Below are 23129 nucleotides of genomic sequence, written 5' to 3'. Positions count from 1 at the left end.
GGGGCTGGGAGGAGAAGGGGCGGGGCAAACGGTGCAGGATACTGCGCGAGGGCTGGGGAAGGGGGCGTGGTTAGGCAAGGGGGCCGGGTCCATGCTAATCAGGTGACGTACCAGGCTGGGCGGGGCTTAGAATAGAAGAAGCGGCTGGCGGCCGCGAGTTTGGAGGAGGGGGGTGTGGTTATATGGGCGCGGTCGGTGCTGGGGCGGAGCCAGGTGTCGGACGTTAGCCGATGTTGTTTTAAAAGGCCGTTCGCGGTTTCCGGTTCCGTGTGGCGCTTCCGGGACGGGGGCGGGGCGCGGCGCGCGGCGCGGCGCGGGCTCTGAGTGCCGTGGCGGGCGGGCTGCTGCGATGGATAAGCTGCGGCGCGTGCTGAGCGGGCAGGACCAGGACGAGGAGCAGGGGCTGACGGCCCAGGTACCGCTCCGGGCTCGGCCCCGCGCCGGGGAGAAGCGACTGTGGCCGTTAGTCTGCTCGCAAGCCCCTGGGGTGGGGCAGTGCGCTCGTCCGTCTAGGGTCTCCCGTGCTCCCGTTTGAATCAACCCCTTCGTAGGCGCGCCCAAGGCGCTTCCCCGCGCTGCTGCCTTGGGCGGGGGAGACACGGTTTGCCCCGGGGGGTTCCTACAGCACGGCCTCCCGTTTTCACCTGGGCACATTGGTTTTAAGTAGCCAGAGACATGCTGTGCTGGCACCAAGCCTTCTGGCGTGGGAGCCAACGACCTCTTTCCTGTCGCCGGCGATCCGGAGGACTGTCGCATCCGTGGGCCAAGTACAGGGTTGTAGATGAGTGTGCGCCACCCGAGCCTGGCTGGCTGGAGCTGCACTCCAGCTGGTGTCCGGGCTTCTTGCTGCGGCTGCTGCTCCCATAAGGTTCCTGGGCCAGCCACTGTTGCTGCTGGAGCCAGCAAGCCTCCCTTACCCCACCCACTGTAATCTGCCATGTGGCACAGGCCTTCCCTGGTGATGAGTAGCACTTGTCCCTGAGGAAACAAATGTTCTCGCTTGTATCCTATCTGCGTTTGGCCTGTTGTCCCACTTCAGAAGTAAAAACAGGCAGTGGGTTTACCCTAGGTCTGATTGTCACCCATCAGAACACACAGGACAGCCATTTATACATGCCGCTACAATGGCCATTGACGTCAATTAGTGCCTTACTGATTGTCCTGGGAAAAAGTGTTCTCTCTGTTGTTTTGGGTAGGTGTAATATTTTTTATTAGACCAAAAGATAACGCATCAACTTTGCCTACCTATGTTCTACAGCAGGGGTTCGCAACCCCTGGCACATGTGCCGAGCGTGGCACATGAGGCCATTTTGCTTGGCATGTGGTGGCCAGCTCTGGCTCTAGGAAGCTGCTGGCAGCGACGGAGCCGGGGCTGCTCTGAGTGGGGCTTGCAGCTGCCTGCTAGGAGCAGCGTGAGATCCCGGCTGTCAGCAGCTCCCAGAGCCAGGGTGGCTGCAGCTGGGAGGCTCCGGCACCAGCTCCATGCAGACACGCCTTGGAGCAGGTAGTGGGGGTAGGGCCTGAGGCAGCACCGCCCTGGTCTCTCCCCTGCTCCCCGCACCGAGGTGAGGGGCCCGGCACAGCTGTTTGTAGCCAGCCCGGGCTCTGGACAGCTTCAGCAGTGGGTTGGCTAGAAACAGCTGTACCGGGCTCCTCACCTCTGTGCCAAAGGCAAGGGAGAGACTGGGGCTGCGCTGCCTCAGGCCCTGCCCCCACTGCCTGCTCCAAGGCATGTCTGCTCGCGCTGGTGCAGAGCTGGTGCTGGAGCCCGGCACAGCTGTTTGGAGCCTCCTGGCTGCAGTTGCCCTGGCTCTGGGGAGCTGCTGCCAGCCAGAATCCCACGCTGCTCCCAGCAGGCATCTGCAAGCCCTGCCCGGAGCAGCTTGGGCTCCAGCAGCTCCCCAGAGCTGGGGTACCTGCTGGCAGCCACAGAGCCCGGGCTGGGGGACAGGGGCTTTGGGTGGGGGGCAAGGGGCAGCAGGGCTGGGGGGCAAAGGCTTTGGGTGGGGGCAAGGGGCTTTGGGTGAGGGGCAAAGGGCAGCAGAGCTGGGGGGCAGGGGCTTTGGGTGGGGGGCAAGGGGCAGGAGGGGGGGGGCTACGGGCTTGGGGGGGGCAAGGGGCACAAGCAGGGCATCCTGCCATGTACCCCTTGGCCTCATTTTGTTTTTCTGCCATGCCGGCACTCCGGCACCTTCCGAGGTAGGCATTATGGTGTTTTTTGGCACTGTGGCCAAAAAACGTTGCCTACTCCTGTTCTACAGCCAGACATGGCTACAGCCAAAAATACTCTCTGGTATTTCACAGATACTTAAATTGGGACAATGGATGTCCCAATATGAGTCTATAGGATCCCACGATAAAAGGCTTTGTTGTGGAGAAATCCGTGTCTGTTTTGAATGCAGGCACTGAGGGCAATATGTGTTAACACAGTTCCTGGGGACAGTCTAGGCCATTGTCTCCCAACCTCGGGGTGCAACCCAAATCAGGATCTCAGGGGATCTGCCCCTTGCTCCGCCCCTCCTGTCTGTGGGACCTGGCACACGGTTTGCTCAGCTCTCGCCGCTGCTGCCCCCCATGATCCTGGCCCAGCTGGTGGCCCCGGGCATAAGTGAGTCGGGAGCAGGGGTTGTGACCTGGATTTAGGGTTGCAGGAAAAAAAGTTTGGGAGCTACTGATCTAGGCTCACTTAAGTTGATTGCCTGAATAGTCAATCCAGAGCTGTGCTGCTCTTTTTCTTTTGTCCCAGGTATTGACTCAGATCAGTCTGTGTTTTAGCCTTGAAGTTCAGTCTGCCTTCTCTTTTCATACAGCCCTCTCTCCCTGCCTAAATCACTGTTTTCATCCTGCTGAACACCACTTTGATTTCTGTTATTTTATTTCTATGTGGAGTGCCTGAGCTGGAATGTACCATTTAACAATTGTGGAGGCCTAATAAAGAAAAATTATTTGGGTAAGTGTGGTAGCTTCTCTTCCACCCAGGAGAGCGCACAAACACCAGCAGGCTCTCCCTATGCCTAAAGAAGTGTTTGTGCCTGGAAGCTTGTAAAGAACAAGTTTTCCAACTATTTGTTTCGTCTAATAAAAGATGCCACACTTACCCAGAGGACCTTGTCTGCCTATGTCGTTAGACCAGTATGTTTATAGCCAACACTGCTGAAGGCCTAATAAAGGCCTTTTAAAAAATATCTGGACATTTGATGTCCTTTGTCCACCTAATGCTCAGCAGAGGTTTTCACTGTACTGTCAATAATCATGCCCAAGTTCCTTTTCTGCTAATCTAGTGTAGGGGTGCTCACCCCACCACTCCCAGCCTGTGGGTCCTGTCTGGCACCATGTCATCCAGCCAATGGTGTTTATTCCCCATAGGTCCTTGGGAAGCCTTGTGCACGAGGTTGGGTTCACAGTGCCTAGCCCTAGCATGCAAGGAGCAACACCCTGCTACTCATCTGGCCTGTGGGGTCAAAAGGTTAAGCACCACTAATTTAGTAGATGGTATTGTGCATGATTAAGGCAGAGCATCATTTGTGTCTTAAACTGCATTTTCCCCACTTATTTAATTAATCTCTTATCCTATTGTTGATTCATTTAACTTAGATCTCTTAAGTACCTCACTTAGATTTAAAGTATTGGAGAGTACTTTCATGATGCTCGCTCTCCCTTTTCCACCATGTGGAGGAGCAGATGCGCGCACAGTTTGATTGATCTGGTACAGGCATCAACCATCAAAAGCTATAATGGTCTTATCTGTATAAAGGATTATCATACTCTTTTCTGTACAGTTTGAAACTGCATTCCTGACAACTATGTCAATATATGAACACCAATCTTTTTACAATGTAGGATGCTTATGATACACATCAGTACTTTCAGACATGCTGTGATGCTAAACTTGGTCTTGTAAGGACTGGGATTTTTCATACCTCTTCATGCCATCAGTTCTAGAATGGAAGCACTGGTATAGATGGGTCTGCTGCTCTGAGCAGAATTAGATAATGTTGTTTGTCACCAGTGGAGCTGAGCCCATGGAACATCCTTGGGGAATGTGGGTTTTCTTATGACCCATCTTGAGAGAACGGCTAGTGCAGATGTAGCATTCACTTTTTGCTTTGAAAAGCATGTATTTGCAAAGCTGTTGTTAGTGTAACAGAAAAATACTGGAGCCTTGTTTAGCAAGACTGCTGGGCTCTGCACCATGTCTTGTACATCCACTTGTCCATTCTACACTTAAGTTGCTTGAAGTTTAAATTCTGTTTATAGGCATGTGACTGAGAGGTTTCCTGTGTTGGATGCCAAGCAGCTGTAAAATTGCATGTGCACCATGTAAATTGTGACATCCTTTTCATCATGGTTCAGGAAGAACCTTTAGCTGAGAAGTTGAATCAGAAAGGCTCACTTTAAAAACGCAGAAGTAAACTGGAGTATTTTAGGCAATGCCAAGTATCTGTAGTAGATTCAAAGCTTTTCTGAGAGGAGGAGCTCCAGCTAGAATGTTGGTGGTGGTCAGCGCTGCTGTTAGAAAGTGAAAATCTAGCAAGTAAAATTAAACAAACCTTCTGATCTCTTACCATTCACCTTTGTTATGTATCAGAAAAAAAAAGTAATGTTGGCTGAGCACATGAAAGGGAAGCTTTTTTGTGGGGTTTTTTATCACACTGCAAAATGACAGTATACTTACAGCTGTTTGAAATATAAAGATGTGAAAGAGAGAGGAGATTTATGAATTCACCTAATTAAAATGTATTAGTAGGGCTTTTTTTGGAAATTATATGAATTATAAGCACTAAGCTAAAAACCTTTCAGTTGCTAGTAGTTATGCAGGTCTTTTCTCCAAAATATTTGTACAGCACTGAGGTGAAATATAATTCTAAAAGTTGTAGAATTCATGTGTAGGCATTCTTATTGTGCAAACCCTCTCTTGAATATTTAAAACTGATGGACAGTGTCATCACTGGACCATCTTCCGTTCTGTCTGTCCTCAGTCACAAAAGCTGTTTCATCATTGCTAGAGTGTAGCAGTGCTAGTTACAGGGGTTTAGGCTGTAGCCGTGTTGGTCTAAGGACATAGGCAGACAAGGTTGCTTGGGTGAATTTAATATCTTTTATTAGACCAACCCAAATAGTTGGAGAACATTTATTAAGCAAGCTTTCGGGTTCAAAAACCCTTTGTCAGGCTAAGGAAGTTTCAGGAGTTGCACGCTCTTCCTGGATGGAATGAAAAGTAAAGAAGCCAGGGGCTGGGCTGGGCTGGAGAGTCAGTTGCCAAGCAAATTATAGTGTATCAAAAATCCAATGTCTATGTTTAGTCCCTGATCTCTAGTATCCAGGAGGTTGATGAAATGGAGCTCATAGGCTCGTCTCTGGGAAGTGTTGTGTAAGTTTCCCTTGAGGATCAGGACTGAGAGACTGGAGAGAGAGTGGCCCTCCTGTGAGAAATGTGCCCCCACCAGTAATTGGGTATTTCTGTCTTTGATAGATTTCCAGTGTGCGTTCGTTCTGGTGTGCAGTTGTTGTTTGGTGTCTCCTACGTATTTTCCATCAGGGCATTTAGTGCATTGGATGAGGTGTATTACATTTCTGGAGGTGCAGCTGTAAGATCCTGGGATGCTGATGGCTCTGTTGTAGGGTGTAGTAATTGTGGGGGTGGTGGAGATGTGTTGGCAGGTTTTGCATTTCTTTTCATGGCACGGTCTGGATCCTTTTGGTGTGTTCTGGGCTTGAGGAAGTTTGCTTCTGGTGATGAGGTTGGCGAGGTTTGGTGCTTGTTTAAAGGCTAGGATGGGTGGCTCTGGGAAGATCTTTTTAAGAATAGGGTCTCTGTCTAGTATGGGTTGCAATTTTTTGAGGATTTTCCGTACAGGTTCAAGGGAGGGGTGATACGTCATAACCCGTGGTGTGCGATTTGTGGGGGGTTTTCTTCTGTACTGCAGCAGTTCTTCACGTGGTATCCAGGTGGCACTTCAAGCAGTGCTAGTTACAAAGATGATGCAAAATGTCTATCCAGACACAAGTTCTATCTAACTGAAGATGCCTGTCAGCTGTGAAAGTAAGCAGCCTTCTGTGCTTCCCAGTAGATCAAACTGAAAGTTTGCCATCCGTGGTAAATAGGAATACATTTATTAGGTACATTCACAGTGCTTTGTTTTCCTATAACTTGGAACTGTGTGTAAAATGGAATGTGCATAATGATTTTTTTTAAAGTTTCTTTTATCACTTTTGTTCCAACTTTTTAATTTCCACATGTATGCTTCTCAGGAAGCTTAAGAATGACCCTTACTGAATTTTAAGGAAAAATGTGTCGGGTCCTTGATGGAAAAGGCAAGTTACTAAGCTTTAAACCTGTATGTCTCTTTTCTTTCCCTTGACAAAACAAAAATACTGATCTCTTAGAGTGGGGATCATCAAATTTCTTTCCATGTAAATCACATTTTAGTAGGCCGTGGCTCATGCACAGTTCTTCTTTCACTTTTGGTAGCACATTTCACTTACCCATGATCATGTAAAGTCCCACATAGAAAAGCTTTTAGTTATTGTTGGTAGCAGATAGTTGTAAGAAAAAAATTTGGAAAGAAAAATATAGTAACCTTTTTTCTCTTCATTGGAGAGGTTGCAGTGATTCTTAGCCAGGGTTCTAGAGCACCCTGGGGTGCTGCCAGATCCTTTGAAGGGTGCTCTGAGGTGTTGGGAGATAAGCAGATAACCCAGGCTCAGGGTACCTGAACAGTCATCACCCCTTCTGCCCAGCCTTTGTATAAGGAGATATGCACTATAATATCTAAATTAGTCTTTGAAATTGGATGCCACTCAATTCACAGAAGTTATAGAGGGATGCCTCAAGCCCAAAAAGGAGTGAGAACCACTTGTTTGTTTAATTTTTTCAACCTCAGTTTATGTATTGGAGCAGGGTTGGCAACATATGGTCCATGGGCTGGATTTGATGAAGCCGCTAGATCTGGCCTGTGGATTGAGAAGGCTTTGCCTCCGGCTGTGCCTGTGCTAGGACTGGGCAGTTAGGAGCTGCACTGTGCCTAGGCAGATGGAAGCTGCACTTGCATTACAGCTGCTTCTCCCATCCTCTGATCCTTGGCTGCAGCACAGGCACAACTTCCGGCCAGTGGGGAACTGAGATGGGGCTGGGCACCTTCCAGCTGCACTCACATAGCAGCTGGAGGAGTGGGGAGTGAAGTGGCAGCACTGAGGATGTGACTTTCTGCTGCCCAGCCCTGGTGAATCTCTCTACTGACTGGAAGCTGTGCCTATACTGCAGCTGCAGAGCAGGGGGCTGCAAAGTTGTGAGAGCATCTTAGGTTCAGTAGCCAGCTGACCAGATTCCCGACATGGCTCCCTTCCAGGTGGAAGCTGTGCTCATGCCCCGGCTGGGGAAGCTGGTCCCAGCATGGGTTCAGGGAAAAATGCCTGGCTCCTGACACTGCCAAAGCCACCCGGCCTGCCCCAAACTGGAGTCTTGTTGTTCCAGCCCATTTGAAAACGTTGCTGGCCCTTGTTTTAGAACATTATGAAACAGTTTATTATCTTTCAGAAAGCCTCCCTTCCTGATTTTGTCTTCTCCCTTCTCAGTTCTAGATAACTTGGCCATTTCCTTGACCTCTTACTGTATTTTTGTGTTGGGTTATGAATTAAATTTTGATTATAGAAAACAGTGGGGGTTTTATTCACTAGTTCCTTTTTGTTGTTGTGGATTTTGTTTCTTTCAGAAGTAAACTGCTTAGTGTCAGTAGAACTAAAGATGGTAAGAGGTGTTTGCTGTACAAACTTCCTTCCCTTTTTTACAGTTCTGATAAATCACACAGTATGGAGTTTACATGGGTATTTTTGCTCACCCCTCCAGCAAGGCTGCTTACTAAGTATTGTATCACAGTTGTGAAGCCATCAATCTTTTTCACTTTTTGCTTATGTTAAACCAATATAATGCAATAGTAAAAAACTACCAGTATTAGTCTCTCTCTCTTACTTTCTGTATCTTGTGTTTATTTCCTCCTGTTGTCCTTGTGTCAAACTAAGATTGTAAACATTTTATAGGGCATATTTCCTTGCACTGTTAACAGTTCCCAACACAGTGTGCCCCTGCCCCTTGGTTGAGATATTACTACAATGCTGATATACAATTATCTCAGTCTCCTCTTTTGGCAGAGGCCAAGACTGGAAATTACATGAAAACTGAAGCATTATTTGGAGGTGCTCCTTCCAGGACAAAGCTGAAACTTGCCCCTCAGAGAATGGTGGGAAACATTATTCTGCTATTGTGTGTGCTGGTAATAATAGGATATAATTGATGAATAAGGTTTAAAGGTTGGCAGAGAATTAAGTTGTCTATTCAGTGTGTTAATATGTACATTTCCTACAGGGAAAATAATTATTTTTCTATCTCCATGTGCCAAATAAGCAAAAAAAGTAAAATAAGTTATTGATTCATTCTGACTTGAATGTCTCAAGTACCGTGTAGCCAATAAAATGGATCCTTGATGCTTACTTAAAAAGGCATTTGTTAGAGCAGGGGCAGGCAATTATTTGGGCCAGCTGGCCACACAGACCATTCTCGAGAGCTGTTGCAGGCCGGTCAGCACCTCTCCTCCCCCTCCTTCCACCCCCACTCAACAGGCCAGAGTCCGTACACCCTGCAGCTCCTCACCGCTGCGAGGCCCAGCAGCAGCTAACTGCCTAGCCCCAACCCTGGCCTTCCCTGGCCAGCGCAGACCAACTGGAACCCATGCACACAGCCCCGACCCCAGGCCACCCTGCACCTACTCCAACGCAGGCGAAAAATGGTTGCCTCCCCCTCAATGCTGTTGGGTCTTTCCTGCAGATGCACAGAGCCCACACCTGCGCTGCTCTGTGGCTCCGCTCCGCTCCGCTGCCACTGCTTCCCCGCTTGAATTTATCATTCAAACTTGTCTATTCAGAACTTATGCAAACATGAAATTAATTCTAACTTGCATTAAAAATAATTTTTAAACATAGCCAGCTCAGTCTGAGGTGCTTTGACATCCACTAAGTATTGCTCCTTTAGTATAACTAACCTCTGCCATACAACATCACTAATAAAAACATTGGTTCTTGAGTGGTTAGAAAAGAGCAGGACCATCTTTTACGTAGTAAATACAAACTCAGTAGTGCATACAGAGCTTCATTTTTCACAGCTGTAACTACTTGTACAACGGCTAAATTTGCTGTTATAAATAACTTGGCTAAAGATGGAATCATATGGTTTGAATGGCTATTGAGGGGCATCTTATCCAACCCCCTGCATAAATGCAGGATTCCTAAAGATTTTTCTTTTAGGCTGGGTTGGGTAGTTTTGCTGACATTCCCAATGTGTTTTATGATCAAGAATTATTTAATGTATAAGTGGTCTAAGACGGTGGTTCCCAACCTGTTTAGACCACGGACCAGCATACTGCAGATCGGCAGCCAACCCTTTTTTATACTCGGTGTTAAAAAAGGGTTGGTTGCTGGTCTGCAGTATGCCGGTCATTTCAGGACTTCCGAGCCGGCAGCCATCCCTCCTGCAGACCGTCAGCCAACCCCTCACGGCCTGGGGGTTGGGAACCTCTGATCTAAGACACCAGAACCCAGGGCTTGGTTCTTCCATCCCAGAGGAGGGCCCTTCTTACTGGACTACAGAAGAATGCTGTCTTGCCTGCTATCTTCCTGGCCCCATGACTTCTGCATACTCTGGTGTCCAGTGACCCAGCTTCAGCAATAAGGGTGGAGGGTGATTTCAGCTCAATTCAGCCTGTAGCCTGATTGTCCTGGGAACTAAAAGATTAGGATTCAAACCCCTTCAGGCTGAACAACTATACCCCAAGTCCTCCACTTCCTAAGCGGCTCCCCTAACCACTAGGCCAGGGCTAGGCAACATTTTTTGGCCCAAAAAACAATGCCTACCTTAGCATGCCTACCTGGGAAGGCGCCAGAGTGCCGGCATGCCACAAAAACAAAATGAGGGCAGGGGGTACATGGCAGGATGCCCTGCTTGTGCCCCTGCCCCCCAGCCCTGCTGCCCCCTGCTCCCCACCCAAAGCCCCTGTGCCCCTGGCTCTGTGTAGCTGCTGGAGCCTGGGCTGCTCCCAGCAGGGATTGCAGCATCCTAGCTGCCTGCTCGGAGCAACCCAAGCTCCTGGCTGGCAACAGCTAGCCAGAGCCAGGGCCGGCTGCAGCCCGGAGGCTGCAAACAGCTGTGACGGGCTTTAGAGCCCAGGTATCAGCTCCGTACCAGCGCGTGCACTTGTGAATCAGAGTAGGCAGTGGGGGAGGGGCCTGAGGCAGCACAACCGCAGTCTCTCCCCCACTCCTAGCACGCAGCTGGTGACTGGGCTTCGGAGCCCAGCACAGCTGTTGGTAGCCAGCCTGGGCTCTGGGCAGCTGCAGCAAGTAGCAGGCAGGCTGCAGACAGCTGCACCGGGCTCCACAGCTCCGGCATCAGCCCAGCACAGCTGTTTGCAGCCTCCCGGCTACTTGGCTCTGGGTAGCTGCTGCCAGCCGGGAGTCCAGGCTGCTCCCAGCAGACAGCTGGGATGCTGCAAGCCCTGCTGGGAGCAGCCTGGGCTCCGCCGCTGGCAGCAGCTACCCAGAGCCAGGGCTGGCCATGGCATACCATGCTTCGCACATGTGCCGGGGTTGCCAACCCCTGCACTAGGCTAATGTGCAATAGCGGGATGGGGTCTCCCTCCTTTCCAAGTGTGAATTACTAAGGTTATGACTTTATCTGATTAAGCCTAGGTAGGGTTTTATAATTGTATTCCTGTTAATGTGAAACTGGCCTAACTTGCAGCTGCAAGAAATGGCATAAATGCCACCTGCCCCTAGGAGATGTGACTAGAATCTTACCCATGCATCCTTTTCTTCATTTCCTATTGAGTGACCTATATACATACTGCAAAGCATGCTGGTGGCTCTGAATCCCGACCAAAAGGCATTTATCCCTTGATAATATACTGTATTTTTAATGGAAAGATTTAATTGTTTATGTACTCATACAATTATTTCCATGAATCAGTGTATCTGAATGCCTGATCCAAATATGTACGTATCTATAGTTCTCTGCAGGGAAGTCTCCCTCCTGCTCAGTGGCTTCTGTGTTCATAAATAAAACTGTTCCATTGTACTCCACCTGTTGATACAACAATTGGTTACACTTTTATCTACTTCTTTTTATGCCTGCATAAGGATACACAGTTGGATCTAACAAGGTAAGCAGAATATCTCTCATTTGTAAAGATGACTTTTAGTTGCTGAACACAAGAAAAAAAATCTTGAATATTTTGACTACAGTGATAGAAAACAATACAATCTGACAGTAAATATAAAAGGTAACTTTTAGTCATGTTTTATTTTTAAATGAAATACTTGAATATTTTATTTAGATTGAAGAAGCTGAACATTCATATAGTAAGGTGTATGTTTTGTTCTCTTTTTAGTGGGAAGATAGATTCAGGCAAGAGTAAAGTAAATCATTAAATTTTTATCTTTGTTTAGCCCCATTGACTCATTAACATTTTTATGTGCTTAAAATTGTAGCACTTTTTGGATTCAAGGTCTTCAGGATCCAATCCACATAGTATTTAAGTCCCCATTGACTTAGAAGTTGGATCAGACAGGCCCTGATCTTGCAAGGATTTGCACACATGATGAAGTCTACTATGAGTAATCTTATTATCTGAAATTAATCTAACAGTAGTATGCGTCATTGCCTAGATGATTACTTTCAGGATTGGGATCTTTTAGTACACATTGTCAAGATATATACATACTAAGAAGATCAGTATTTTCTCAACTTCTCCTTTTCATATATGCTAATTTGATTAAGAATGACTGCTATACAGTGGTCTGTGTGTTTACCATAGGAAAACACTACAGTTAAAGTAAAATGTAGAAGTTATGCATATGTTTTAGGTGAAATGTTATGTTTTACAGACACATGAGCAATAGAAATGTGAATTAACTGTGTGTTCATTCATGCCATCTGACTAGACTTGTTGCCTAAAACTTTCTTGAGACCTGTTTAGTAGGCCAAGCTTCAGTAATAGAACAGGTTGCAGTGGATCTGCTTGTAGGTAATGTTTTGTATAAGTGCCTCAGAACATAAGTTTTGTTTAACTTCTTTGGGACGTTGACTCAAATCTTTTGCGTATTTTGAATTTTTTGTCTTGTATCTTTATGGTCTCCTTAAGTGCAGTACTAGTGTGTTTTAGTAAGCTTGCCTCATGTTAACATGTTTGAAATCTTTCCTGTGATCAAATGATGGAATTGGTGCAACTAAAACTTAGCAAGAATAGCTACTGAAGACAACTTTCAGAGGCTTCTTCAGTTGTTTAAGCACTTTTTGAAATCGAGTCGCTAAAAACTAATAGTCTCCTTTGTGTTAAGATTGTTAACTAATGTTAAAATGTAGCCAAGCACTCTTCTGCATGCCAGGAGGCGTGATTGTTAGATCACACATTACATCCCATCGTGCCTTACTGTCCGTGCAAAGAGAGTCTGATCCCAGGCTCCCTCTGCACTGGCAGGAACCAAGTCCTGTGGCTGGGAACCTCACACACCCCAGCTGTCAAAGTTGGTTACATGGTCTATTCTATTCAGCAAATGGGTGGTTTTTTGCCATTCCCTTTTTGTACAGCAGCAAAATGGCTGCTTTCTGTTTGTTGTAGCATAATTGGTGTCAGTATCGACAGTGATGGTACCTCCTTTTTTTTTTTCCTTTTCTACGTACTCTAAAGCAGAAGTTGTCAGCCTTTTGCCACTGTGGACTAGAGCTTGTGCCGCAGGCCACAAATCTCCACATTCCAGAGCACCCAAGACACTTGTGCTTCCCTTCACTGTGGATCCCCAGCCCCTCTGCTGTGTGGATAAAGGGAGGCACAAGAGAGCAGTGGGGATGGCTGCAGAGGGAATGGGCAGCATGGCACAGCTGTATGCCTCCTGATTTTTCCCTCCCCCACTATGTATCAAATCAAATCTCTTTGCAGGCTTAATCCTGCCTGCAGGTCCTGTCTTGCTGACATTCAAGGTAGTTGACAGCTGCTAAATGTGTAAAGATTGCTCACTAAGGTGAGCTCACCCCAGAAGATACATATGCTAATTTAGTATGATTGTGCCAGAACCTTCACTTGTCAGTGCTTGATGATGAGTAGGTTTACTTGTCTGTGGGGGGCAGCATTTATTATTTAATGTCAATAAGAGTATTTGAAATTAATAAGACATTTTGTAAAGCCTAAGTTTTCATCTCATTTTACATCGGAGTATGTTAAATATGGTAACTGTTGCTTTTTTGTGAGAAGTATATAAAATATTAATATTTGTTTCAGGTTGAACAGTTGTATCTCTTTATACTCTATTAAAGCTTTTTAAATACAAATGAATGATATAAACTTTGGGAACCATCAATTTCAAACAACTAACCATTAATTTTCTTTTCTCCCTACAAGGTCTTTGATAACTCATCACTTAGTTTCGGCACTCGAGTGAAATGGTTTGCGATATGCTTTGTTGGTGGCATCGTATGTTCCATTCTTGTAAGTGACGTTTTTCTTTACCTTTCTGAGTATACTACAATACAGCTTAGATTGTCTTTGCACTTTGGGGCTGATTCTGTTAAATACTGAACACCCTTGGCCAATAGTTATAATGGAGATTTAAAGGAATTCAGTTCTTTGTGTGAATTATAAAGTATCAGATCCTTCAATTGGCAATCTTTCCCCTACTTACAGTAGATGGTGCAATGATAGGTCTTATTAAGTATGGACAAAATATACTGTGTTATAGTCTCTAGTACATTACATAGTATTCTGAATTAAAATACAGTAATCCAAATGAAAGAGCAAAACGTTGCACTTTTTGTGGCCCTTTGCATGGTATAGAGCAGTGATTCTCAAGCTCTTTGACCCCACATCCCACCTTTCCCTATCCTCTATGCAGGTGTGTTCCTACCTCATTCATAATCTGCTACACACGCAGTAAAGGCACTTAAACTAGTTTCGCACATGTTAATTCTGGAACATTTGGTGAGGAGTGGGTTGGCTGATATCCTCCCTCTCCATCTGCCTTTGCAGCACCTCTTCAATCTACTGCTTGAGAACTACTGGGACAGAGCACCTGTGATGCCTACTGACTTCAGCTAATTTGGATCCTGAAGTCAGGGTGAAAAGATATCACACTTGGTATCCAAGAATCAAGAATCAATTGTGAAAATTTGTCTGTGTGTATGTTGTAGAAAGTACTAAGCCATTAGAGGAAAAACCTATTTTAATAGTCAGTTGTACAAGTAAAGTAGTTTTTATCTACCCATTTGTTTTCCTTTGTAAAACTGTCAACCATCATGTACAGCAGTGACATTCTTGTGATGTATTAGTGTATAGTTATGGGATCTTCCAAAAATCAGAATTGCCTGAGCAGAATGTGCTTGGACCGACTGTTTTTTTAGAAGCCCTATGGTTTATGTTAATCTCTTTAAATTTGATTTATACTCTATATTGACATAATCCCAGTCATCATTTTAATGTTAAGAGCACCTAACAGACAAAGGACTCATCAGTTATCTACTACAAGGGAAAATCAGAGGTTAAAAGATCCCATCTTCTCCATCAAAGCCTTAATAAAGTACAAACTACAAAAGGAATACAAAGGAACTTCTTGCGCATATTGTTATCAGTCAAGTTCCTTTATTAAAAAATGAATAAAAAGGCATAATTTATTGTCTTATCACTTGCTATAGAGAGAATAAAACTTTCCTCATTAGATATTGTGGACTTGTTCTCTTTCTCAGTAGTGTGAATACCACACAGAAAATCTGTATAATTGGCTTCAATACAACATGGTGAATTATTTGTCCCAATTTAAAATAATTTGATCATCTTTTTCATATCAAAGAGATACATAGGTCCATGGCTAAGTAGTTTTTGTTGAGTGTTGCTTTGGAATATTTTTTGGTGGTAAATGGAGGCATGCTTTTGCAAATATTGCTGTGTGTTTGTGCCATTGCCACGAGACACTTTAAATCAAACACAAATAATACCTGTTTACATAAGTTCTCAACATCTGTCCAGGTGTCTACATTAACCTGAATATTTAGAAAGATGGAGCAATATATGCAATATTTAAGTAGAAATAGAAAAAAAGCTGAAAGATTTCTCCCCAGGAAATAATACTTAGTATGCTTTCCTGGATGTAGCTACTAATTATGCAGCTCTTTGTCTGAACTATTCATAGCATCGGTAATAGAGAAGCATGTGCAGTTTCAATTCAAACCCTTTGGAGATCGTGTCCTATAAAGTACTTAAGGCAGAGGGGATCCAAAATTAGCCAGTGAGAACACTACTACCTTGCCTTGAGAGCAGTAAGTGATAAAGTTCTTGATGATTCTTAGCCCTTGGAGAGTTTACTCTTGTCTTGAAACAGCCACAAGAAAAATTTATTTTCCAAAAAGAAGCACTTGACCATTCTTTCTTACTGTAGGTAGTTTTGTTATTAAATGTATATGCTGTCCCCTCTTCTTCCCCAACCAGAGAGGCTCAGGGTGGCTTACAGTAAAAACCTGAGGATGGATACAAATATTAAACTAAAATAATATGTAACGAAATAAACTCCCCAAGCAGTGCCCCAAAGCTTTATCCTAATTGCTGAAGGCCTGCCCAGATAATATCAGAGCAGTGAAGTTGCTGACCATGGCTTGTATTCCAGAGCTTTGGGCAGGACTGGTGCCTTTGCAGAATGGTAGGAGCTTGTGTTGCCCAGACTGCAGGTAACCTTGTGGGTAGGCTACTGATAGAGGCAGAAACAGTTCTACAGACCAACCTTTTATTTGCTTACACTGTAAAACATGAAAACAGACTTAGGATAAATGTTTATCTTGCTACCCATAACAGCACAACATAGATTCTGACCTATACTACCTGGGGAGACTCGAGAAGTGGGAGGATGGTGGAACGCAGATTGCAGTGGGTCTTTTTGAAGCTACTGAATTCTCCAAATTTCCCTCCAGCCTGTTCCCAATATTTATAGATGGCTGGTTCTAATACTCTAAGAAATGATTTCTGATTGATTTTTTTTTTTTTAATTTATTTCACTGAAACTTTTGGAACTCGACTAAACTGTATCTCTTGTGGACTTGAAGATGTCAATTAGTTGGGATTTGTATCCTTGGGAAAGAGGGAGGGTTTCCTGTTTCTTCTTTGCTATAGTTTATGGTCTCTGACAAGTCTGTTTTTGTTTTTAAAAATAATCTAAGAATGTTAACAACAATCTATCTATTATAGAAAAATAACATCTAAGGCTTATAGTTACATCACTCACTACTACTACTACTACTACTACTACTACTACTATGTTAAGGCTATGATATAGTGTATATGGATTATTTAATATGTGGTCTTTCCTTATCTCAGGGGTGGGCCAAGTCCAAGCAGAATTGGGCCATGGTGGACTCCATTTCCCAGCAGTCCCAACTCTCAGCCAGTCTCCATGGAGACCCCAGGAGCCCAAAGGGAAACCAGCTCAGGGCCACAGAACTGGGGCTCTGCCCCAGCCAGGCCCTGCACTGTCATGCCTCCATGCTCCTGGGATGCCCATGGAGACCAGCTGGGACCGGCAGGGTGCGTGGCAGAGTGGTGAGCTGCTCTGGGCCTGGGATCTTGCAGCAGTGACAGCATGGGGTGGGGCCAGGGCAGAGATCCGCTCCCTGCATGCCCCTTCCTACAGAACCCACGCTCATTGCAGGGGCGTATGGACAGCGGATCACGGCTCTGCCCTGACCCTGGAGCATCTCCCTGCCCAGCTCTGTGCCCTGCCCATGCCACTCTTGGCTGGTCTCCGTGGAGACCCTGGTAGTGAGGGGCCGTGACACCATGAAGCCAGGTTGGGTCAGGACAGCCGCAGTTCTGCGGCCCCACACTCCTGGAGTCTCCGTGGAAACCAGCCAGGAGCCGGGACTGCTGGGAAATAGACTCTAGTCACCAGTCAAATATGCCATTTTGCCGATCTATCCTTTCAGACCTTGTGATTTCTTTTTAATTGTGTTTGATCATTTCCTTTACTTGCTGACCAAGTTAACTGTCACATCTGCAAAGGTTCACACTGATTACTTGGCAATAGGCTTTGGGCCTTCTGCTTAGCAACACTCCTGCAGCTTAGTGTAGGCCCCTTGAAAATGGCCAGGGCTGGCAACAATCATGGCTTGTTATTCCAGAACTATGGGCAAGACTGGCACCTTTGCAGGCTGGTAGGAGCTTGAGGCTGATAAAGCAGTTTAATAGCCTGGATGTCTCCTTGGAGTGGAAATGTGAAGCAATAGGCTAAGAAAACTCCTTACTGAGCTTCCTGTAATACAGCCTCAACATAGAATTGAGAGGAATTTTCTGCATTTCATCCTGGCCATATCAGCCTTGTTTTCTACCATTGATTGGTGTGTGGATTTCTGTCCACCTTTCTTCACTTGGCATAGTGTTTTGAAAAAAAGGAAATGTGTATGCCAGTGTTTAAGGGGCTATTTGGGGGTTAACAGGTTAACAATAGAGGCTAATATATAAATATAAAATGAATAATCAGTTCCTCCACTCATCCTATGGACACTGCTGTAGTCCTTTAGAAAGCTTTGGGATTTGTGGTACTTCATGATCAAATTGGAAATATTTGTCTTTTCAGTGTTGGGAGCTAGAAGAGGTTGTAAAGAGAGTAATAGTCTTTCCAGGATAGCAGCTGTCTTGCAGTGTCCTTTGCCTTGACATTTAGACCAAAGATGAGGTCTGGAATGTGGCCAGTAAAATGTTGAATCAGAGGTGACCTGTGAAAGTCTAGGAAGGCAAATGAAGATCATTTTTGGGGGGGCTTCTGAATCCATAACAAAATTGACGTGTACCTGGAAATCTTTTGTATCTGAAGTAACTTAACCACCAGTGTTGAAAAGGTATTGGCGAGCTCTGTACAAATGTCCTTGCTCGTTGCTACATATATTCATAATATGGTCTTGCCTAGATTTCTGGCTGATCAGGTAGCAGTAACCGTAAACATGTATTTGACAAGCAGTTGTCAAAGATTTTGCACCTTTTCCTTTTGGGTATTGAAATGGATAGTTGTACTCTTTCTTTTGTTATTCAGACTGGTTTATTGCAGTGTGCTGTATGTGGGTTGGTATTATAAAATTATAGTTGGTGCAGAATGTGACTGTATGAGAGTCTTCATTGAGAGTGCTACATCTCTGCTCTGACCTCCTTTGGGTGGTTTTTGAAGTTGAAGATGATGATTGTGGCCCAAGAAGCCCCAAATGTCTTTGTTCCAATTCCCTTTTAGGATTCCCATGCCAGCTCTTGGCAGTTGCACTCAGCAGAGGGTTTTTGGGTTATCAGGGTGCTGACAGCATGATGTTGTAAAAGGAAAGTATTTAAACTAAGCCATTTCTTTTCCCCTGCCCTTGCATACTTGGCTTACCAGCCTAGCTTTGTTGTCTCAGAATTCTCTTTGGGGAATGGCTAATCTGGGATGTGAGTGCAGGGTAAAACGTCAGGGAGGATGAATTTGTTTGGTCTGGGTATGAGTACTGCGAGCCTACTGCGGCTTTGTTAATATTTTCCACTTACATATAGGAAGTTACAACTCTAAATGAAAGATTTTTAATTTAAACTGTAATAGTCCTGAGTAGGCCGCATTGTGCAAACATAAGTTTTATCAGTGGGATTACATAAATAATTTTCACACTTGTGCTTATTAGGAGTTCCAGTTCAGTGTGTTAAATCACTGTAGCTCACTTGCCAGTACAGGAAGATATTAATATACTGGATAACTTAAATCTCTGAATACACTATGCTACTAGAAGGTCATGGAGATGTTAGTCTCTGAAAACATGTGCCTTGCAAAAGTAAATGTAAAATAGATAAACTGGAGTAGCAGATAAAACGTGCATATTTTCAATTTCATGTAGGGGACAGCACTGTTATGGCTTCCATCAGGACTGAAATGGTTTGCTGTTTTCTATACCCTAGGAAATGTTGCTGCATTAGCCAGGTATGAATTATTTTCTTAATTATCATTTAAGAAGTACAGTATTTAACATTTTTATCTGAATTTCCAGTTGATATAACCAATTTTCTGACCATTACATTAAAGATGACCACTGTGAGAAACAATGCTGTTTACAATTTCAAGTTCTTATTTTGTACTTAAATCACAATAAGTGAATAGCAATTCCTTATTTGCCCCTCTCAGATTATTTTGTAGTTCATATGGTTGCTTCATAAATACATCTAGATGGATTTTTACTTTGGCTAGCAGGTATAGACTATATATTTTGAATTTCTGTGCGCATATCATCCTTCTGTGACTTCCTTCCTCTTCAGATAATTAAAGTCTTCTCCATATAGGCATTTCAGCATGTTCGGGAGTGGGACGGGTGGGCAAGGCCAGGATTAGAGGGCAAGATCATGGGGTAGTGATAGTGCAGGGCTGGGGCCTGGGGCAGAATTGCAATCCACTGCCCACACCCCTGAAAGGGGCTCCAGTTCCGCAGGCAGGGGTATGCAGGGAGCAGGTTGCAGCTCTGCCCCGGGCCCCTGACCTGTGCTGTCACTGACCTGTGCCCCAAGATCCCTGACACAGCTCCCCACCCACAGCCCCATCCCATCTGCCTGGCTGCATGCCCTACCCATACAGCTCCCTGCCAGTCTCCATGGAGACCCCAGGATCATGGGGCAGTAACAGTATGGGGCTGGGGCATAGCTTCAGTTCGCTCCCTACATGTCCCTGCCTGCAGAACCGGAACCCATTACGGGGGCATATAGGCAGATCATGCAATCCACTCCCTGCAGGTCTCTGCCCCAGCCCCACACTGTCACTGCCCTGTGATCCTAGCGTCTCCATAGAGACTGGCTGGGAGCCATGTGGGGAGGGCACACAACTGGGCGGATGGCATGGGGGCCACAGGCAGGCAAGGAAGCTATGTCTGGGTCTAGGTCTGGGATCTTGGGGCTGTGACAGAACAGGGCTGGGCCAGTGGCGCGATCCACTGCCCTCACGCCCCTGCTTGCAGAACCCATGCTCGTCCCAGGGACATGCAGGGAGCAGATCACAGCTCTTCTCTGGGTCCTGGCCCCGTGCTGTCACTGCCCCAAGATCCCGGGGTCTCCCTGGCCCCACCCACCCATCTCACTCCCAGACGCTATTCACCTGTGCACCTTGCCCAGTAGGTGCGGGGTGGATGGGTCAGGATGCCCACGTAGCAGGGCCAGGTGTGTGGGCTGCGGCAGCCAGAAGGAGCTGTCACCACCAGGGCTGCTGGAAAACAAGTCTGGCCATCCCAGCCTTGCTATGTGTGCCTAGGGGCTGTGGGACCGGCTACACACTCCATGGCTTAGGCTGCCCCCCACAACTGGCCTGGGCAGGACCGAGGGACCCACTGCAGGCTGGACAAAATCCCTTGGCAGTCTGGATCTGGCCTGTGGGCTGTATTTTGCACACCCCCACATTAGAGTCTGGTTTGTACAGACATGGTGATATCTACCTCTCTGGCTTATGAGGTGTTCACTACTGTGTACTAGAGAAACTGCTACTTCCTTTAGCCTTTTTACAACAGTTAATTCATGTGTAGATAAAGTACAGGGTTAACCTGAACCATAAAGGCAAGTTATAGTGTTTCCTGATAGGAAAGGATGCAAGTAGATGTGGAAGCAGCTCTTTCTCCATCCAAATAGAGCAGTAACTACAGTATGGCATGCTGCATGTTGTTTGGGCCAGTTCTTTTGAAAGAAGTTTGGAGGAGTGTTGGCAAGTTCTTTACTCCCCACTTAAAACATCACGTCAGTCTTAGATGAAAGAAGTGGTCTCAAAACTTAAATCATCTTTTGATTCCTTGCAACCAGTAGGATGTGTCGGCTGTGGTTACACTGGTGGTTAAGAAGATGTGTGCTTGAGTTATATCTCTGTATTGGTAACACAGAAGTCTAAAGACTTCATCATTTTCATGGTCCTTTATAGAAGCTAGAGGGGAAGAACTGAATCATGTAGGGCACTGTATACTAGGAGTTTGGATGGCAGTGTTTTATCTCCTTACATGGTAGCATAACAGGAGGTGTATAATCTTAATGTTGTGCAGAACTCTAATGCTTAGAAAGGGTTATGATGCCCTTCCCTGACTCCTCCAAGAAGCAGTAATTAGCAGTACCATTTAAAATAAGTTTTTGAAGAAAATTGGATCAGAGTAGGGACCTCATTCTCTTTGCCCTTTCTTCAAAGCTTCCTTTGAAATATAGATATTATTGTTTAATGTCTTTAGCATCCTGCATCAGGCCTTATGGGTGTTGTCAGCAGTAGATCAGATATGGCTTTAAAGAAAATGGCAATAGCTTAATCTAGGGAAGATGTACACTTCTTAAAGACTAGTTTTATACTGCAACCATGTAATAGGAAGTTTTAAAAAGAGAAAATAACCACTCAGGTTGGTAGGGAATTGTATTACATGCACAGGTGATTTTACAGTGACATCAACATGCAATTCTGCTGTTCATATCCAGGTACTGCACATGGATGTACATCCTGCAGAACAGTACCTGTCAAGTTTCTAAAATGTTCCTACTGGATCATTTCTGCTGATTGTTCTTAAATTAGAGCTCTAACAGTGTAGTATAATGTTTGACTAGATCAGTGGCACTAATCCTTTAGCCCCACAGGCCAGATGAGCAGCCCAGATCTGATCCACAGGCTGGATGGAGCCCAGAGTGCCAGTATCAGATCCTAGCACCTGCCACTATCCCCTTCATGCCCTGTGCACTTGGATTAGGCCCCAGAAGCCTGACACAGCCCCCTCCCACACCTCTGAAACTTCTAACAATAGGTTGTGTAATATACTGATGATTGGGGGAGGAGGTGGGGATTGGTGTCTTGGGATACATATATTCTGTTCCTGGCTCTTGCCAGTTTTCTGCAACAGTGATAGTCATTTAACTTCAGAGCCAGTTAGTCCATCTGACAGTGCAAGGTCATCTTAATATGTTGTACCTTGCAGGCAGTATAACACTAATGTTTGAAAAATGTGGAGGATCTTCAAAGGTGCTGTAAAAGTACAAAATGTCTGTCAATTATTTTGTCCGGTTCCTTTGTTTCAGTAACATTTCAGTTCTTTGTAAGAGGTGTAAGATACTACATTTAAATCAATTCTCCCCTTCTGCGTGATTATTTTATCTATCCTACATATTTCTTGATGTTTCATTCACATTAGAAGTAGGCAAAGCTGATATTCCCTGCCAAATTAACTTAATTTTATTCTTATGCCTTTCATAGGGAAAAGAAAATGATTAGTATCATCACCTCAGGAAATATTTTCAGGGTTTATTCTTTGTGCATTAGGTACAGTTCAGGCTTAAAAGAAGGGTGGAGGATTTGGCAAGAACTGCAGGGCCTGCTCCCATGTTTGCTCATTTGCTAATCGGCTGAGCTCAGGCAAAATAAAAGGTGCCCCTACATTCTTGAGTGTGTATAACAGTGCTGACACATGCCACCAAACAGCTGCAGTAGCTTCATTCCTTAGGTTAGATTTAAGAGTTTCTTTGCAGCTTTGAGGATCATACATTTATATTGAAGCAAAAAGTTCTTGTAGATATATGGCACAGGATAAGCTCACTTTGCAAAATTTCCTACTTCAGATCCTCCAACCTTCCTCAAAGTCAGAAAAAAAATCATTTTTAGGCAGTTTTAGGATGACCGGACAATAAAAATTGTTGCCCTTTCAATATAGCTAGTAACATTGATAGGAAATCAGGAGCAGATGTATATGGCTGTTTTCAGGCCCAAATATAAAGGGATTTTTCATTTTTAATGCTAGCAGGATCTGTTACTGAATGTTGACATGAGGCTTTTTTTCTAGTTTATATATAAACTTCAGTGGTAGGCTTTCTAAATACAAGTTACTGTTACAATTCTTTGCAAAGCTTTATTTGAAAGAGACTCACCATTTCCTCCTCCCTCCCTGCTTACTTTCCTATTAGTACATGCTTCCTGATGGGACCTATGAAGCAGCTGAAAAAAATGTTTGAGCCAACAAGACTAATTGCAACACTCGTTATGCTGGTAAGCACTATCTATCTACTTTTCAGCTTCAAAAGGTTAACAGATGGATTGCTGGCAGAAAGACTGGG

General features: G+C 45.1%; 1 protein-coding gene across 5 annotated transcripts in view; it reads left to right on the top strand.

Annotated features, from left to right (window-relative positions):
- The first annotated feature begins 276 nt into the window (after positions 1-276).
- SFT2D1 (SFT2 domain containing 1) overlaps positions 277-23129 on the top strand; it is a 34240-nt gene continuing 11387 nt past the window's right edge. Inside the window, exons 1-5 of one of the 5 annotated variants that reach the window (XR_009455635.1) lie at positions 328-415; positions 8149-8237; positions 13443-13529; positions 18926-19008; positions 22980-23061. Coding sequence is in view for 2 of the 5 variants with exons in the window: in XM_014596820.3 (XP_014452306.2) it covers positions 6025-6043; positions 8149-8237; positions 13443-13529; positions 18926-19008; positions 22980-23061 (360 nt within the window). In the remaining 3 variants the exon portion in view is untranslated. Of the gene's footprint in view, positions 416-2194; positions 6044-8148; positions 8238-13442; positions 13530-18925; positions 19009-22979; positions 23062-23129 lie in introns of those variants that run through there. The other 4 variants (XR_009455634.1, XM_014596820.3, XR_009455637.1 and 1 more) reach the window with 4 other exon arrangements.

This window comes from Alligator mississippiensis, chromosome 1, assembly GCF_030867095.1.
Source record: "Alligator mississippiensis isolate rAllMis1 chromosome 1, rAllMis1, whole genome shotgun sequence".
Lineage (NCBI taxonomy): Eukaryota > Metazoa > Chordata > Crocodylia > Alligatoridae > Alligator > Alligator mississippiensis.
This window is presented reverse-complemented; position numbering and strand designations above follow the sequence as displayed.